Raw genomic sequence first — 19,216 nt, 5'->3', positions numbered from 1 at the left:
TCGGATTAGGCATACTAACCTTTTGAGCAACATGTGATGAATCCAATTTAACAACTTTGTATATGTTTGATTTTGCGTTAAAATCATGCGCATAAAGAGACGTAAAAAATTTAATAAAAAACTTCGAATATATTTTTTATTCCTCAAATTTGCTTTTTTGGTCCCTCAATTTTTTGTTTTGTTTAGTCCCTCAATTTTGAAGAAAAAAAACATATTTTTTAGTCCCTTTTATGATTAAAAAAAATTGCTATAAATTTATACATCCAAACCATAAAAAATCAGTTACTAGGGGCTAAAAAGGCATTTTTTGAAATTGAAAAACAAAAATGATTAAATTTGGGAAGCCAAAAACAAAAATAACCCAAATCTGAGACATTTAGTATCTCAAAAGAAATTGCTAACCTAATTTTAAATGAATTTAGTATCTCAAAAAATGTATACAATGACATTAATGAGGATTAATTTTAAGCCCGCATGCATTTATCCTAACCTCCCACCCATTAGGCTTAGGCTGATCCTAATAGTTTGAATTCAGTGTCTCTAATTTTATGTTATGTTATTCTACCGATACTTTTAATGGAGATCCCACAAATTTTATGCACTTCTCTTCCGTAAACTATTATATAACCACAAATTAACTTACAGGGTTATAAATTTAGAATCAGGTCACCTTAATTGATTCTCATTTTCTCTTTTTTTTATATAAATCAATTAAGATGATTTAAACATACAAAAAGCTATTGGAGTCACTGGTGACAAAAATAAATCGTATGGATTTTATCCCTATGAAAAGGAGGATAGATGGAGATCAAAAAGGACATTAAAAGAAATAATTAAAAGGGGTCTCATGGTTTTTAATAGAGTCCAAATGTCCAATAGTGTTGTGTGATTCATGTAATCCATTCTCGCCTAGTGGAACAAGATTATTGTTGTTAATGATGTATAATGAACTTTCACATGAGTAGATGCTTTATTAGTAGCTTTCAGTATCAAAATATTTGATGTGTCAATCTACAAGCCTATAGATGTTGCTCCATGTAAGATGATGCATTGTTCTCTAAAGCAACATCACAAGCAGCCCAAAGTTCTCATCATGTTTTCGCAATTTGCAAGACTCAAGACAATTCAGCATTCCCTAGAGTACAGACGTTACTGAGTCACAGGAACCATATATTGCACCTAAGTTTTTTCATATCTACCATGTTTCTGCCATAGTCCATTGTTGGCTTGTTGCCAACCACCATTAATAACATTGGTACTCAATACTCTAATTATGTTTTCTTACTAAATGTAACAAATGAGTAGACACACTTAAATGAATCTTGCTCTAGTGGCCCTGTAGAACAACTGCAGCACCAAAAAGGAAAGGAAAAGGAACCTAAACTAAGAATTGAGACAAAAAGAAACAAAGTGTAGAATAGCATTGAACACATTTATTGGAAAGTCGTCTTGTTACAGCTTCAGAAAACTTCATAACCTCAGTGCTATGATAGATGAACCAGTGATCCTGGTGAACTCTTAACTTTGTTTACTATGATACGATGAGTAAACTCCCGGCTAAGATTTCACGAGAATAAGGATCGGTTTTTATTTCGTTCCAATCGTGCTTCCCTCTGTTAAAACAAGGAGAAGGAATTACTCAACTAGCCTGGATAATAAAAGGATGCTCCCAGAAAAATATAGGTTGTCTGTTTATATTATATAAGGGAAAATCTAATCATCAAAACTTGTAAAACCATATTTAGCTAGCAGTCAAAACATTTCAAGCAGCATTATCAAGCAATGGGTAAAACAACAAAAAATAATTTTAAAAACAATATTTGATGAGTTACCCAGTACATATACGTCAAAGCAAACACACAGGAAGACTTAGCCAAAGATCTGATGCATTAATGAATTTAAGTCAACAATGAGAAGCTGCCAATAATAAGTACAGCAATGAAATTCAACGTAGGCTTAAGAGATATTTATGACCATTTAATTTATGAAATTCCTTGAGTTTAGAATTTATTTTTATATCTGGTATTACCAGAAGGAAACATTCAGGCAATGTGAAATTTAGAATAAGAACAAAACAAACAACAGACTTCTCTCACTAGGTGGATTCAGCTATATCACCCAATACCATAATATTCTATCATAAAACATGTTTATATATATATATAGCAGAACACCCTGTCTGCCACCAATGCCATGCAAAACCCGCCAAGTGCCATATCCGCTTTTGGACAACATTACAGGAAATAACAACAAAGTTAAACCAACTAGGGATTCTAAGACACAATGACTTCAATGGTCAACGGCGTGAAAATTACTTATTTTGACAACATGCTTTGGAAAGGGAGAGCAATATTAGTGCTCTAGCCAGTACAGAGTGTATATGTGTAGTGAGTACCTTAGAATAGATGGGAGAGTACACAAGATAAATAGGAAAATTTGGGTAGTATTTGGCATGTAGACAAAACTGATGTTCTATTCTGTTCTCTTTGATTACATCTTTTTAGTGGGACCAAAAGGGCAAACCCAATGCATGAGGCTCCCAACAAGTGGGGTCTAGGGAGGGTAGATGTATACATCCTTAACCCAAACAAGTAGAGAAGATTTTTCTAGGATTTGAACATGAGTCTGCGACCTTGGCCACAAGAAAACAACTTTACCATTAGGCCAAGGCTCGCCCTCTTTTTAGTGGAACCAAAATGTTACTTTTTTAACCCTATATATATTCCGTCATGTTCTAACCTGTCTATTAAATGATACCATAGGTTGACAAACAGTCAGAAAGGTAGCAATGGATATGCTCAGCTGTTCAGTCATTAGAGGGATTTTACACCAGTGCCGGGTGCATTGTTTGTTCAACGGAGTGGAAGATGCAATTAGAGGTACATCTAGATATCCATACCCTACATGACATGTTGTTTAAAGGAAGCATAACCATAAAAGATAAATTTCCTTATCATTCTGATCGAAATCACATTTACTACAGCTTTCCAAACTCTACTAGACATGGTTTAACAGAAGCACAACCTTAAGAGATAAATTTCCTTCTCATTTTGATCGAAATCATGTTTCCTACAGATCCCTACAAGGCGTGGTTTAAAAGAAGTATAATCTTAAGAGAGAAATTTCCAGCTCATTCATATTGAAATCATGTTTATTACAGATTACCTAGTATGGTAGAGAAGTACAATCTAAAGTAAACAACATATTTAACCGCCATAGCTTAATCATAGTAAACAAACGCCTATTTATTTCTTTCCATGGTACAACTGGGTTCAACAATCACATTAAAACAAGGGATCAGTAAAAAAACAATAAATACACAACCCAACCAGATAACAAAGATCATAGCTTAAAATTTTGCACACCTAGATGAAGGATATTTTGATTCAAATAATAAGAGATTTGGTATAAAATGAGATTTTATAATCAAAATGTAGAGCAACATGATGTTTTCAAAACCTCTTTTTGTATTTTATATATAGAAAATGCCACTAGATCTGATATAGCTCAGCTAATTGCCCATTTGAAGTAAAGATTGACTGGTGGAGCCTTGCCTAACTCAGCAGTTTGCTCAAAAGCTTAAATTACCATGAAAACTTTTTTCCCCGGTGTTTTTAAGGAAATCTACAAATATTTATGGCTTCCCAGTAAACATTCCCAAGGAAGTGTGGTGAAAGAGAGAACATGGACAAAGGAAGTAGCAGTTATGCTTAAGAACAGAACAATGCTATGCAGACATAATTCACATAAAACCAAAATGATCAGCCCACTTGAGAAACTTCTCATTTTGTATATCAGCATCACATTTCAGGCAGAGATACATGCTTCATTTGAAACACCTAATCCTCTTAGTCCTAGGATCCATGCTGCCACTTTCAAAATATGCAATGCAAAACATTAAGCAAAGGTGCTGAAATTTCCCGTACCTCTTTTTTCTTGCACATCTTGTAAACATCAAAATGTTCTTGACATTTACTCTTATCAGAATTAAATTCTTCTAAACCTGGAAACGTTTAAAAACAATGTAAGATACACTAATAATTGGCTGAATAGCCCAAGGTCAGTCATTAGTTACCAGGCTTTCTCTTACTTCCCAAGCAGTGGCATAGAATTTTCAACCATTTAAAGACATTAGTCATGATCCCATAGAGGAAATGTGAAACATTCAAATTAATCATATAACTATGAACTATCAAACTTGAGTATACCAACAACAGTTGCCCTGGTCCAACATTCACTCCACATTTATACTTAATTCAACCATCAATCAAAAGATGGCACTCGTTGAAATAAACAGTATGATATGAAAGTTTGAAGTCAGAAGCCATAAGTCCACAAGTCCTTCCATTTTCTTTTACATCTATTTTCTTTCTTATTTCATCTTTGAAAAGATAACTGCTTGATTCCCACTTGACACAATCAGCTAATCCCCAATTGAAATCACTTAATTATACACAGTTGCAAAACGGTAATACCAAAATTATTAAATATATATATATATATATATATATATATATATATATATATATATATATATATATATATAAGATATTTCTTAGGTATGGAAAATACCCACATTTTTTTTTATTCTAGGTAAGTCACCACAGGTGTCTTCCAACGCACTGGGTTAACCTAATTCCGCTCGCTGACTCAGGAGAATTTTACACACAGTCAAAACCAAATACGGGTTCTTCTCCCACTAAATAAATTGTTCTCACTCGTGAAAACACATCGAGAACTTACACCATAACGTTAACCTTTAGGTTAAAATACCCACATATCTGTGAAGGTTAAAACTTTCTTGGGCCATTTCATAATCAGTCATCAGAAAACGTACCCTATGCATTCAATTGGAAAAGTAAAAAGTAAAAAGGAAAAAAAAAAAAAAAACTGTAAAGGATGAAGGAGGAGAGGAACAAGAGTGAGTATCTGACATTTGAGAGAAGCGGTGTATTGCGGAAAACACTGAGAATCAGAGATTCTGGCAGCACTGGGATATGGAGCTGTTGGAGCTTTCGACGCCATCACCGTTTTCTAGTTCACAATATTGGATGGGATTTTTCTCGAATCAGATTTCCAAAAAATTTGAACTAGCCTGCGTGATAAGCACGGGATACATTTACTCCGTGTTTGGGAAACACGAAGAAGATACAGTGAATTTTACTATAAAAAAAAAAAAAAACAAGAAGAAACTGAGTGAAAATGATAAGTAAAAAAAAAGATGAGAACTATATAAGAAGTATAATAAAAGTATAGGTTGTTTGGTCCAAAGGAAATAGAATAAAAAAACTATTATAAGGTTATTTAATTTGAAAGGGAAAAAAACAAAGAAAAGAACTAAATTATTAATAAAAACATCATTAGTAAAAAAAATGGTTATATTAACAAGATGGAGTATAATTGATAGATTGGTTGGATTTCTTAAGCAAAACTTACTTCAGAAATCTGAATGTCTCATAGTTATTGTCATGGCTTTTGGCTTTATGAGAATATTTTACTTCCAGCAAAAAAAAAATAACAGTATAAAAAATTACACTATCAATTAATCAAAAGTATTAATAATATAATTTTTTAAATAATTATTATAAAAATCAACAAATTTATTATATATGATAATTTATAATTAAACAATATAAAATTATTTTACACTAAATACATAACATATTTAATCTAAATGTAAATATATATACACGTTATCAATAAGGTTCAACTCAATTGAGAGACCATTTATATTTTTAGAATAATGTTCATATTTATCTTTCATACATTTCAAAATAACAGATATTTATTTATTCCTAAGGCATACTAATTAGCAAAATCTTTAATTTCAATCTAAATATTAAATAACCGATAAAAACAATCAAGATATTAAATATTTAATTTAATTACTCGTTTAATTTTTATACATGCTTATCTCTATGTTTCCTAACACTTAAAAAGTACTCATTCTACGGTTTTAGTCCCCCATATATACACTGTTCAACTTGTTTTAACCCTTATATATACATTTTTTTAATTTGTTTTTAGTCTTTACAATTTTGAAAGCAGAAACTAAAACGGATTAAAAAATACACTTGCAAAAACCAAAACGAATCATTCATAAATGTAGAAACTGAAACGTACATATTATGGAAGTATAGAAGTCAAATGAGTGATTAAACTTAAGCCTGTGAACAAGCATGGCCCCTCTAACATATTTTTTTTAAAAAAATATAGAACATGAAAAGTATCTATTAATGTTTGAATATATATTTGAAACTGGGTGATTATTATAGTAAACAAAACCATTTTTCTAATTTGTTTAACAGAACATACTCATACATATCCCTTTACCGAAAACTAGTGAACACTAAGAAGAAGAAAAAAGCATCGTCAGCTAGTATATTTTAAAACAATTTAGTATGTGGCGTTATGCTTGATTGCATGTCCCTATACACATTGACATGATGCAGATCAATATGCCAGTATATTTTCATGGACAGTTTGAACTTTGAATGATACAAGACTGCTGAAAAAGTAAACCCTCATGACAGACATGATATATAACTCAGCCTAAAATTTTCAGACGCTTAACTGAACCTTTTATAATTGCAGTGAAGATATGGCAGAAATAATCTTTTAGACAGAAATCCGAACATAAAAATCTCCCCCACCCACTCCCCCATGGAGAAAACCATTTCTGCAAATTTGAGTATCCCCTATTAGTAGCACTAGACATGAATAAATATATTCCTCTATGAGCATCTCTACCCCTAAATAAATTTCTCTAACTTCCTTGATTTAAGAGGTTCGGGTGGCCGGAAGGTCTCCAACCGCAAGTTGGAGCTCGTGCAGATCTCACTCAAAACAGCATCACCCTTTTCCATTTTTATTACCTCCAATGTGCTTCCAAGAACATCAGCTGCAAGTCCAGCTTCTAAGAGGCTCCCCGGTTCCTCTCCACCCTCATGTATTAACCGCCCAATCTCTTTCAAAGAGACTACATGCTCTGTTATAGCTTTGGCAAAAACACGGCCAAGAAACTCTGGTGCTTTGGGGGCATCGTTAACCGCATCTTCCAAAGTACTGAGAACAGATTCAAACCTAGCCAAGATATAAGAAGAAAAAAAAGGGATGAGTGAACAATTTATTTTTTTATTTTCGGAATGATAGATTCTTACAATTAGTCATCATACTATCAAATAAATCTCACCCTTTGATGAGCTGGGCTTGACCCAAGGGTCCATCCTGAGATTTCACAACCTTGACAAGCAGCTGGGCCAAAAGATCTCTCTCGTTGTCCTTTCTCTCAAATGAGTCTGTGACCCAGAGAGAAACCATGGAAGGATGAAAGCCTGGGGAGTTCAGATCTTTGATGCATAGAACAACTTCATTCACATCTCTAGCACTGGATTGAATAATCAACTGTCAGAAGAATATGCAACAAGACAAAATAACTTGAAAAAATACCATCACCGCAACACTACAAAAATTAGAAATCAACTTTCTTTGTGACAACGTAAAAAGCAAGGTTATCAAATAGAGATTCAAATCGTGAATTGCCAAGCTAATTTTTTAATCATGAATCATAATTTGTATTGAATCGTAAGACTCAACAATTAAAAATTACTTCAAATATATCATATAAATGATATTTAGTGTTCAATTCAATGTAATAATTTAAATAGAAATAAATAAAATAAATTAACCATAAGTTCTATAAAATCAAATTATTAGTAGTTATATCTAAGCCTTTATTTTAGACTAATGGAATAGCCAAATAGAGTGCAAGCATTGAAATTGAACAAGTGGGGGATAAATAAAGTAGTGAATAATCAAATAGGATAAATTCAGAAATGATCCATCAATTTCTTTTCATTTAACAACTTTTTTATGAGAATTGGGTTAAGTAAAAAAAGAAGAAAAAACAACGGATCACTGAATCATGTGATTCATATCGATGACACAAAATCGCACAGACTCATTCATGTATTGTAATATACAGCATTTGAAATTCAGCTTGTGATACGGATCTATAGATGGTGGAATCATAGGATTCAAATTGTGAATCGTAAGATTCCAATACCTATGCTTACAAGCTTAAACATTAAATCCCATGGTTTGAATAACAATTTCAATAAAATTCTAATAACTATATTATGAAACATTTTCAACATTTACCGGATGTTGCAGCAAAATAACAATTTAAAGTGATTGAAGCAATAGCAACAAATACCCCGTATGAATCCTCAACGGAATAGAACTAACAGCAGGGAGAAACAAAAATGAATCCCATGGTTCGGCCATCACTTTGCACCATGTGGATAAAAAGGTAATGAAATGATGTTAAGATCTTAACATGCCATTTTTTATCAAATCATAGGGTTGGAAAAAATAACCAGGACAAACAGTGAGAAATAAATAAAATAATCAGAAATTTTCCTAAAACAGGAAACAGAAGCCAGTTTAACACACTGCAAGTCTGCAGCCATAAAAAAGTAATCATGTACAATCATAAAAGCCATGGTTCAAAACCATAAAGAAATTATTTCGTTTTAGGAATGAAAAATAAACCCCATGGTTTGGTCATCACTTTGAACCATGTGGATTAAAATAGTAATGAAGGGTTGTTAACATCTTCACATGCCATTTTTTTAATCAAATTATAGGGTTTTATAATAAAAATAATAAGGCCAAACAATGGGAAACAAATCAAATAATCAGAACATTTGTGTAAAACAGTAAACAGAAGCTAGTTAAACGCGTACTGCATGTCTGCAACCATTAAAAAGTAATCACATACAATCATAAAAGTAAGAGTTGAGTGAAACGGTATGATAGAAAATTCATAAGCAACACATCCCACACACCCATAGGCCTAGCAAGAGTCCAAACAAAAACACCCTAATCTATACAGGAAAGACAGCTTTGAGGAACTCGAGCTTGAGGAAGAAAATAAGCAGCTAAATCAACTATGACAGATCTAAATGAAGAAAATAAGATGACACAACATTCAACAAACAAGATTACCTCTTATCCATGTTAGGCCCTCTTTTTCTCAACTAGAATACATTACTTCCAATATTAACTTCAAATGTTAATTTATACCCAACTCATACTCATCCACTTGTAATTTTATGTTTATGTTTATATAGCTATTAAAAATGGGTGTATACATCACATCCGTACTATATGCATATTTCCTTCACATTTACTAATGCCAGAACCCACAGTATCCTGTACATTGAACTCCAGCATATCATTTCATTGTTTACAAATAATATAAATATCACAATTCTAACCCCTATAGGATCAGTATTGTAATATGCTTTGAAAGCAATACGTTTACTGAAACAGAACAATACAAGACACAATATGAACCAAGAGAATAAAATCCTTTACCTCAGTAATAATGTCTTGGTGAAACATGGTGTTTTCAAGTGAAAACAAACAAAGAATTTGCCAATAAAGAATTTGAAGAAATTCAGTAAATTTGGAGGTTATAATTTTTTATAAAAAAAATTGGATGCATAAGAAACTATAAATCATTTTTCACAAAGAAAAAGTGCAATTGGCCTAACAACTTGAAACAAAGGGGATAAAATCATCATGAATAGAAAGCAGTACCTATAGTATTCTCTGATTGCTGCCATGGACATGTCCTGCAGTCGCTCTGGAGAAATACTCTGGGAGGCTGCTGTCCCTTGTGTTCGGGCAGGAGGTGAAGTTACAACAGGTTTATCAAGAATCCTATTTGCATTTCTCAAGTCCCTGTTACCATAATTCATATTACGATCTTGAACAATAGATTGATCGTAAGCAGTCGAACCAGCAAATCTATCTGGAGTATATCTTGATGCAGGGTCCTCCCTAGAGCTGTATGAAGTGCGCTCTGACAAATTATTATAACCATTATTAAGACCAGTTGAACTTGAAACTGCAGGTGGACCTCTAATGGACATTCCTCTGGCAAGGCCACCCATTGGTCCCAAGGTTATTGATTCATCACCCAAAGGTCTTTGAGGCAAGGGAACTGACAATGTCCTAGCCTCATAAGTTTGCCTGTCTTCCATGCGAGCATCCTGAGAACCATACCCGCGAACTTGAGTAGGCAATCCACGCAGTCCACCCATCTGAGCATTAGGAGATAACATTGATGATCCTCTTGGACCAAAATCCATAGGGATTCTTCGAGGTGGATTGTTGCCTGGACCACGACCCAGCCTACTAGCTTGGGCCAGCCTCTCTTGAGAAGCATCTCTGTGCACCTCCTCAATCTTCTTCGGACCTTCAACCTTTCTTCTTTGTTGCCATTTATTCTTTCTCAAATCAATGACATCCTTCAACATGAACCTCAACCTAGAAGATAAATTCATGTTGTTTGATAATGATCTCATCATTTCAAAATATGCATCCATATGTTCCTTGGCTTTGGGATGGTCAATCATCTCCCCAATAGTACTCATCAGCTTGCACAAAGCTTCAATATCTTCTTCATCCGGATCCTGATACTGACCCAATAACTTCTTGATGCATTCATGCATTATCCTTTCTGTCAACATTTTCTTCTTATATAGTTCTCCAATCAATCTGATATTCCCCAACATACGTCTTCTTGCCTTGGTTCGTTTCTCTTCTCTTTCCTCATTAGACAGCTTGACCTCACCCTCATCAGCCTTATTAGCTTCTTCTTGCTCTCTTTCCCCCCTCTCAAATTCTTCCTGGCACTTGTTTAACAATAATCTCTTGAAAGTTATCTTTTCATTGTCTTGACTGAGATCAGGTAACACAGCTGCCAGATGAAAACAGAAATTGGCATACATTTCACAGAAGGTAGGTTCCATCAAGGCCTTCTCAAAGATTTGCGAGATGACACCATTGAGAGTGACCACATTGTCAATATTAACTGCTCTAACCTGATCAAAAAGCTTCTCAAAATTCTGAGGAGTTAACTTGTTTAATATACCCTTCAATTGCCTCTGCTTTGCCTGTTCCTCATCTGTCACTTTACCCACCTCATATTTCTTTTCAGCTTTGTGCATCATCTGTAAAGGAGTTTGAGGAGTAGACGGAGATGGAATTAAACCCCTCTGCTGGAAGCTATTAGTGCGCTGCCACCTTTCTCCATCAGGGCTATTTCTTTGCATTCCTCCCTGATTTACCATGGATTGCATTGGACCAGAAAGAATCCCACCAGCATACTGCAGAGGTGTCTGTGTGCGTGGATTCCTTAAAACACCAAAATTGCCTCCTTGGCCAGGTCGAAATCCTGCATTACCTCCAACACCATCCAATCGCATACCGGAATGAAATGCATTAGAAACTTTATTCCATTTGTCTTCCTCAATAACACCACTCCCACGACGAGACATCCCACCTGACCTATCAATAATTCTTCCAGTAGAAGAATGTTCAATAACATGAGAACTAACATTAGCACCCATCAAAGCCTCAGCTATGTCTGCCGTGATTTCAAACCCTCCAGGAAGATCAGTGCACTGCTCTGCAAATTTCAAAAGGAAATCTCGAGAGTACTTTTTGGCAGTAATTGCACTTCCATCACTAACCTGTCCGGTTTCATCAGAAACTTCTAGTTTTGGTGTAGACATGTCAGCAGCATCCTCCCAATCATCAAGTTCAGCTTTACTCTGCTTAGATTGCTCAGCTACAGCATCTGGCTGAGCAGTATCAGTTGGCAACTGCTCTAAATTTTCAGAAGTGGAACCACTTTCTGTTTTCTCTGAACTTAAAACAGTTTCTTTCTTTTCTTCAGGTCCCTTGTATGCATTATAAAGATCAGATGTTGACCCGGCAGCATCGGCCTTCTGAAGAATCTCTTTTCGTTTCTTTTTCCCCTTTGATGTAGGTTTCACCTTACTAGACTCTGAAATTGGTTTGTCCTTGGTACCTGATGCTGGAAGAGACACTGAACCACTGCCAGCATTCTCTGCACTATCATCCTTGCACTGTTTTGAAGTTGTTTCTAGGAGATCAGCAGACTGCTGATCTGATGTGCCAGAATTTGAAGAAACAGCTTCATTACTAACTACACTATCATTTCTATTCAAACAAACATCTTTGGAATCCAAAGTGGTAGAGATAGATATGCCCTTATCATCAGCCGTCCTGTCACATTCTGCACTACAACTGGTAGACTCGTCCTGCCCTTGCCCTTGCTGCACGGTCCTCAAGGTTACAACCTCAGTGCTTAACTTTGCAGCACCTTGCTTGGGTTGTTTTAATTCTGTTCCACCATCACTAACACTTTGTTTACTTCCTTGAAGAGACAAATTTTCTGTTTTACGAACCATTTCCAAAATATCTGGCTGTAACGGTTTATCCTGTTGTAACAATTCATCTATCTCAGCATTCTTATGATTGTTCAAATTATCCGCCACTTGTGTAACGGGTCCTTCAGCTGAAGCACATGCAGAAACTTGTGTAGAATCATTAGTTTTTGTTTCAACAGCAGAAGTTATGCTCTCACTGGTAGCTGATAACATGTCTGAAGCTGCAGCGGAGAGATCTTCACTGGTAACTGCCGCAGAATGGTTTGTTTTAGTTCCTACAGTTTCAGAAACTTCACCAACAGGGATATCACCATCAACAGCTTGGGAAGGCACATTAGCCACAGAAGGAGATTGCACAGCAACCTGTGAGAAAAAATAGTAACAGAATTTTCACAGTAATTGAAGCAAGCCAAAATCAAATTTGGAAAAAGAAGGTTTAACAAATATTGACGAACGTACCTGATGCTGTGATTGGCCTTTCTTGTGTATTTTCTTCTGGTTATCCTTCAAAGAATTTGACCTACTAAGAGATTCCTTCTTTCTGCCCTCATTATTAGGCAGAACTGAAACAGACTCTTCACTCACAGCAGATGTAGGAAGTAACAAGGAAGCTGATGTAGGCTTCACAGTACATGCAGCAGACAGATTTGGCAATGAGTTCAAAGCTGATGAATCACTGGACACCTTAGACTGTTGTGAAGAGATTTCAGTTGTTTCAGACCCTTTTAGTGGCACAGAAGAGAAAGCATCACCAGATGTCAATGAAGAACTAGGAGATCCACTCTTTTGATTACTGGAATTGGAAAATGATGAGTCCACAACACCAGATCCACCACTTGGCTTAATAGACACAGAAGTTACTCCTGAAGGAGCTGACAAGAATGTATTATGCACATCCCAGGAAAATTCTGGATTAGGCGGTTCAGCATTGCCAGGAATAGAAGTGCCAGCTTTATTAACAGGCAGGGAACTATGAGATGATGAATTTACAAAACTAACATTTTGCGGGCCATGGTTCACTGCATAATTAAATCTGGGTGGCTGAGAGTTAGGAGTTATCTGGCTACTTGTTAATGGAAGAGAACTGGGAGTTGGATAAAAGAGAGGATTGGTACTGTAGGAACTGGATGGATAATAATTAATGGGATGGGAAGCTGCGAATTGCTGGGCAGGCTGAGATTGAGAAGGCATGCCAGAATGAGGCCTTGCACCAGATGACCCACCATCTGAATATGCATCTGTCCTTTTATCAAGTCTTAGCTCTTCATGTGTCTCAGGGTGAGTTATCTTGACAGGAGTAGTTTTACGAGGAGCAGCAAATTTTCCTCCTTGCTGTGGTGGATATTGTGGGCTAATTCCAATACCCATGTTGCCTAACTGATGGGGCAACTGAGGGCCAATTTGAGGATTGAAACCCATGCTTTGGCCCTGATGCATGATTCCCTGAGGATGGATAGGATGAGGTTGAAGGCCTGGAACAAAAACCTGTTGTTGCACTTGTGCAGCACTTCCAATCGGTAAAGGCATTGGTAATGGCATCTGAAGAGGTGCCGATGACATACCTTGAGACTGAATCTGTGGATTAGGACCACCAAAGTGTACAGATGCCTGTGACTGGTGATATGGCATTGGCATTGACATTCCAGATAAAGAAATGACAGAAGGCTTCTGCATCTGGCTTGCTGGGGGTAATGGTGACACTTGAGTATCCTTTTTGGCCCTAGTCCCAGTATAAGTCTCCCCAGTGTTAGATTGGTCAGCAACACTTGTATCCTTCTTCACTGCCTGCTGCTTTGGAACTGGAGGTGTTGGCATTGAGGGTGCGGGTCTAAAAGAATCATGTCGAGCCTGTTGAAATTAGGCACCAAACAAATACTGGAATTAGTATGTAAACAAGCGAAGAAGACAACTTCAATAGACTGAGTACAAAAACATAGAAGCACCCCATGGCCCATTGTCAGATTCTATATTTTGCAAAAGAAATCCTAATGAACTTTCCAAGACAATAGAGGAGTTGAAATCAGTGATCACCAATTACACCCCTTTCCTTCTAAAGTATTAGGCCGTAAATTTATATCTATATTGTTATACATATAACAAGGAGAGGGAAGGAGCAGAGAATAAACTGCATACTTGCTCACGCCTCTGCTCATCTATATTAGGAGGAGCTGAGCTTGTGCGAGCAGGAATCTGCAAGTAATAACAGAACATGATTAACCCCCATAATTCCAGGCATTATGTAATGCACTAAAAATAACTTCAGGTGGACAGTAGGAAATTAGCAGATATGAAACTTACTGCCATCCCATTCATAAAGCCAGGACTAATAGATCCAAATTGGAAAGGGAATGCCTTAGATGCATCTGCTGGGGCATAAAACAACATACAGATCACTCTCACAGGTCAGATGTAATGGATAAAAAGTTATTTCATAACATGTCTCTTAACTATGACCTCAAACTACACTTCAGAAATCATAGAACTTATTCTGAACTTTATGGACAGCATTAAAAACCTAGAAGAGTGACATACCCTTAGCTGGGGTTGTAGGAGCTGCTGGATAAGAACTCATGGCGGGAGGTTGAGAAGTAGGAGCTTTTGGAACAGTTCTGGTGCTCCTCTGTGCAGCCAACGATTCAGATGGCTTGGCAGTTGCATTTGTAATCGGTGCATCAGATCCTCCTATATTGTACAACGTAAATAGGTGAATGGTGTCCATGAAAGACTATCACATTTTACCAAAAACACTTAAAGTCTCAAACACATAGATAAAATCTGCATGTTTTTTCCAGCAAAATGGAATGCAAACAATTCCACTCAACAACATAACCATGCACTCAAAAACCAATTTTTAAAAACACATATATCTTCTTCATCAAGCTTACCATGAATATGTGGCTGTACATGGGAACCGTTTGGTACAGTCCGGGCTGCATAAGTACTATTAGACTCAGTCGAATTCACCGGAGTAGGGTTTACCCTAGATTGCCCACCTTGTGCATTATTATTAGACTTCTTGTTAAAACTAACACAAGCAACAATAAGAATCAATAAGAATCGCTAAAGAAACAAACGCAAATCATATAAACCCTAGGTCACCACGAAACAAACCCAGTTTCAAAATCCACAGCCCCCACACTGAAAACAACACAATCCAATTACCACATAAGAAAAAAAAAGGTCAAATAAAAATCACAATCCCGTATTCCCATTATTCATAAAAACACGCAATAGTTCAACGATAATGAAAAAAAAGGAGAGAAAAAAGGAAGAAAAAGATGAAATTGCAAACCCTAAAAAACTAACCTCCGGTTAGAGGAGAGCGACGGAGAAGGCCCGGCGCCGCCACCGCCGCCCTTGCCGTACGCACCGCCGGAGGGACCGCGCTGCTGATTGAAGCTGCCGGGTCGCCCGGATTTTCGGTACACAGCGTCGCTCTTATCGGACTTTGATTGATTGAAGGACATAAATCCCAACCCTTAATTCCTCAAAATCAAAGTTTTCTTGAAACAACAAAAAAGAAACACCAAATAAAAGAGGAAAAAAATTGAAATTTTCTTCCTCAATCTCCCCTGCAACGAAACAAGCAGATCCACGTCATCATCGCGCGTAACAAAACCAACCCCGTACGAGGAACAACAACAATTACAAAAGTGGAGTTAGTTGGGTAAGAGAAAGAAAAGGAGAGTGAGGTACTCACCAGAAGAGTGTGCAATTAGGGTTTCTTTTTCTATTTTTTTCTGTTGTTGTTGTTGTTGTTCGGTGGTTGGTGCTTCGCAGTGGGGTGTGCGTGTGTGTATCCGCGAAGAAGAAGGGATAGAAGGGGAAAGAAAAAAAAAGGGTTATTTGGGAAGAGAGAGAGAGCGAGCGTGGTAACAAAAAAAAGAAAGGGTAGGTTTTTTAGGAGATCATCAACACTTCTACAGTGCTGAGTTTAAGGTCTATAACTTTAGTAAAGAAACTTTCAAAGAATATTTTTACCTTGTAACAAACACACTAGATATCCTCTCTCCCTAGTCTCTTCTTCTAATTCCTTTCTTCATTCACCATTTTCAAATATAATCACTTTCATTTTTATCATATTTTTTTACACTTTTATTTCCATAGAGAGGGATCAAATGAGATATCCACATGGGAATAAAGGGAATTACTTCCTAAAATACCACTATTTTTTAATGATGTTAAAAAATATTTTCAACAATATTAAAATGTAACTAAATATTTTTTTTAAATACGATATTCTCCTATTATATTTTTAAGAATGAAAAAATATTTTGTGAAACAAACGCCTTATATATAATTCCTATATAAGTATATTTATTTTCCTATTGTAAAAAATAAATATTTAAATATATGTAATTAAAATTTCTATTAAATAAATATTGTTCCAGATATAAATTACATTATAAATATAATTCATAATAAAAATATTTATATTATATAAATTATATTTTTATTTTACAATAAATAATTTAAATTGTAATATACAATTATTTTAATAAAAATAATAAATTGCAAGGGATATACGATTACGAAAATTAAATACACATAAAATGATAAAGAATGGTTGTTTAAGATTATTATGCTGTAAAAAAAATATTATTAAGAAAAACTTTTAAGTTGTGAGAATTGTGGATAAATACACATCTAAATTATAGAAGAGAAAAATACTAATAACATACTTTCTAATACCCTCATCTTAATGCAGTTGATTATTAGTTTTAAAAAATGAACAATAAAACTATAAGTAATACTCCCTGTAATTCAAAATAATAATCTTTTTAGTATTTTTTTCTTTCAAAATAATAGTATTTTTTATAAGTTATTGTTTCCAACAATACACCACTGTATGACTAAGAAATAAATAAATATTTGGATTGGAAAGAGACATCAACCATAAAAAAAATAGTGGATATGGTCTAAAAAAAATATTTCAGTTAATTTTTAATTTTTTTATTAATCAAAAAGTTCATTTAATTGTTTAATAAATAAGCTTTATTTAATAGTTTCTCAATCATTTTTTGTATTTTTTTAACCATACTTGAAATAACGTTTTTTAAAATACTAACTTCTAATTTTTTATATTTTTTTTATTTTTATCATCGATATATTTATTATTTTCATGTTACCTTTTTTAAATAAATCCTAAAACTATTTTTTTTATTATTTTATATTTTTCAGTTATTTTAACCGTTTATTTTACTAAACACTTTTAATTTAATAAACTAATTTTTCAATTTTCAACTAACATTTTAGCTAATTTTACCAAAGCCATAAAATATATTAGTTATTGATGGACAGTAGGATAATTATGATAATATTAGTTTAAAAGTTGACGTATTTTTGTCTAAATTTGTATCAATTAATTTTTTTTGTGAAAATTTGTATCAATTAAATATTTTTTAATTGGTGTATGTAATCTTAAAAGGTTATTATTTGGAATGGAGAGTACTCAATAATAAAAATTTAGATCTGTAAATTTTTAGTATTTTTTAATAAATTTAATTTGACAACAGAGAGTGTATTAAAAATGTGTTAGTAGCATTATTCTTATCTAATTGAAATTCTAAATTATATATTCTAATTTACTATATAAAAATATATTTTAACGAAATCCATACATCCTAACTATTTATGAAATTTTTAACTATTTTATCATACATTTATTTAATCTGGCCAAACCTAATCATTGTCTTAGTTGTAGTTATTTGGTTAAAATTTTAATAATTAATTATTAGTCATATTTTAAACACGATTATAATAAAAGTGATTTGAAGTATCTTTTGCAATAAAAAAATGATTTTGAGATGAAATTCAATGAGTGTCCCATAGAAAATCACATAACTAGGTAACGCCACAAAATTAATGTCAATATTGGTGTTTTAAAACCAGTCCTATAATTAGTTTTATCTAATTCCTTGTAATTGAATTTTGTTTGCTTGACAGAAAAAGGCTTGCTTCAAATGAACTATAAGATCCGATCTAATATGAAGAGGGTGTCATTTTAGTTAAGATTCGAATTATTTTTTATAATATAGTTCAAATAAACTCACTATTTTCACTAATTTGCCCAACTATTAGTATTTATGATTTTTAAATTAATACAATCAAGCATTTAAAAGTATTTTTTAGTTAAATGATTTAGGAATAATTAAAAATAATCAACAGGGAATATCAGTAAATAATTCAAATACAAAAATGGCTAACCTTATCATTATCTTAATTCTATTAAATTAATTAGTTGTTTGTTGGTTTTGCTTATGTGTCACACTCTGCATTTTGCCAAATATTGGTTCGTATGGTGTGTGTGGCATTTCACCGCATACTGTGTTTTCGACTTTTCGTCACTTACTTAACGCATACTTCATTCACGGTATTTGTTGTTCCACTGCCAAGTGCTCGTGCACGCGCCACTTACGATTGAGATTGAATTTTTGTACTTGTCCACTCGACTTAGAAGGTTACTAAAAAATGTGTTTACTTTTTAAGGAAGATTCTTTTTCCTCCAAATAAAAATACGTTTGTTCCTTTGTCACAGAAAAAAAAAATGAAAACACAAGATAAAAAAGGGTGAATAATTGCCGGTGGTGGATCCACACTTAATTGAGAGGGTGCATATACACTCCTCATTTTTTTAAATTTACATATAATTATCTTCAATATGTATATTTTATTCCTTCGTAATTTTGTATATTTAAAGTCTATGCCTCTAATTTTTCATTCATTTCATTGATAATATTTATTACTTTTTGTTTTTTAAAATAAATTATTCCTCTAACTTAGGGTCTTAAATTCGCCATTGACAACAAGAAGGTGATTATTGTTGGAGATGACTTTCGAACCCGATTAGTCTTTTTTATTGTTAAGCATGTGGGTTAGTTTGTATTCAATTAATTTGGAGGTGAACTCGAGAATGTTTTAAATGATAGTTTAGGGGATTTTTCAAG

The 19,216-nt window shown here is 34.1% G+C and overlaps 2 protein-coding genes across 3 annotated transcripts; both read right to left on the bottom strand.

Annotated features, from left to right (window-relative positions):
• Window positions 1–1,243: 1,243 nt before the first annotated feature.
• LOC100500197 (cytochrome c oxidase-assembly factor COX23, mitochondrial) lies at window positions 1,244–5,268 on the bottom strand. Its single transcript, XM_003532183.5, has 3 exons — window positions 4,935–5,268; window positions 3,927–4,003; window positions 1,244–1,613 (listed from the first exon to the last, which is right to left on the bottom strand). The coding sequence occupies exons 1-3, from the start codon at window positions 5,023–5,025 to the stop codon at window positions 1,566–1,568; spliced, it is 216 nt and encodes a 71-aa protein (XP_003532231.1). The 5' UTR covers window positions 5,026–5,268; the 3' UTR covers window positions 1,244–1,565.
• Window positions 5,269–6,447: 1,179 nt separating this feature from the next.
• On the bottom strand, window positions 6,448–16,229 carry LOC100796636 (eukaryotic translation initiation factor 4G). 2 transcript variants are annotated; one of them, XM_006586137.4, is made up of 10 exons: window positions 15,970–16,229; window positions 15,576–15,841; window positions 15,155–15,294; window positions 14,802–14,951; window positions 14,568–14,635; window positions 14,403–14,459; window positions 12,729–14,117; window positions 9,607–12,632; window positions 7,193–7,387; window positions 6,448–7,083 (listed from the first exon to the last, which is right to left on the bottom strand). In XM_006586137.4, exons 2-10 carry the CDS (start codon window positions 15,734–15,736, stop codon window positions 6,753–6,755), a joined length of 5,517 nt encoding a protein of 1,838 aa, XP_006586200.1. In that variant the 5' UTR covers window positions 15,737–15,841; window positions 15,970–16,229; the 3' UTR covers window positions 6,448–6,752. The 2 variants fall into 2 exon arrangements, with proteins under 2 accessions (XP_006586200.1, XP_006586201.1); XM_006586138.4 differs by having other exon boundaries at window positions 14,568–14,632.
• Window positions 16,230–19,216: the final 2,987 nt, after the last annotated feature.

This window comes from Glycine max, chromosome 8, assembly GCF_000004515.6.
Source record: "Glycine max cultivar Williams 82 chromosome 8, Glycine_max_v4.0, whole genome shotgun sequence".
Classification (NCBI taxonomy): domain Eukaryota; kingdom Viridiplantae; phylum Streptophyta; class Magnoliopsida; order Fabales; family Fabaceae; genus Glycine; species Glycine max.
The sequence above is the reverse complement of the archived record's forward strand: the minus strand, read 5'-3'. Positions and strand labels throughout refer to the sequence as shown.

Bases quoted from the DNA above. Each gene is read 5' to 3' on its own strand.
- LOC100500197 (XM_003532183.5), bottom strand. From the start codon at position 5,025: ATGGCGTCGAAAGCTCCAACAGCTCCATATCCCAGTGCTGCCAGAATC. The intron at 4,004-4,934 runs GTCAGATACTCA...AAACGTTTCCAG, and splicing joins ATACACCGCTTCTCTCAAAT to GTTTAGAAGAATTTAATTCT. The intron at 1,614-3,926 runs GTACGGGAAATT...TTGTTTTAACAG, and splicing joins AGATGTGCAAGAAAAAAGAG to AGGGAAGCACGATTGGAACG.
- LOC100796636 (XM_006586137.4), bottom strand. From the start codon at position 15,736: ATGTCCTTCAATCAATCAAAGTCCGATAAGAGCGACGCTGTGTACCGA. The intron at 15,295-15,575 runs GTTAGTTTTTTA...TGCTTGTGTTAG, and splicing joins TCGCTCTCCTCTAACCGGAG to TTTTAACAAGAAGTCTAATA. The intron at 14,952-15,154 runs GTAAGCTTGATG...TGTACAATATAG, and splicing joins TGTACAGCCACATATTCATG to GAGGATCTGATGCACCGATT.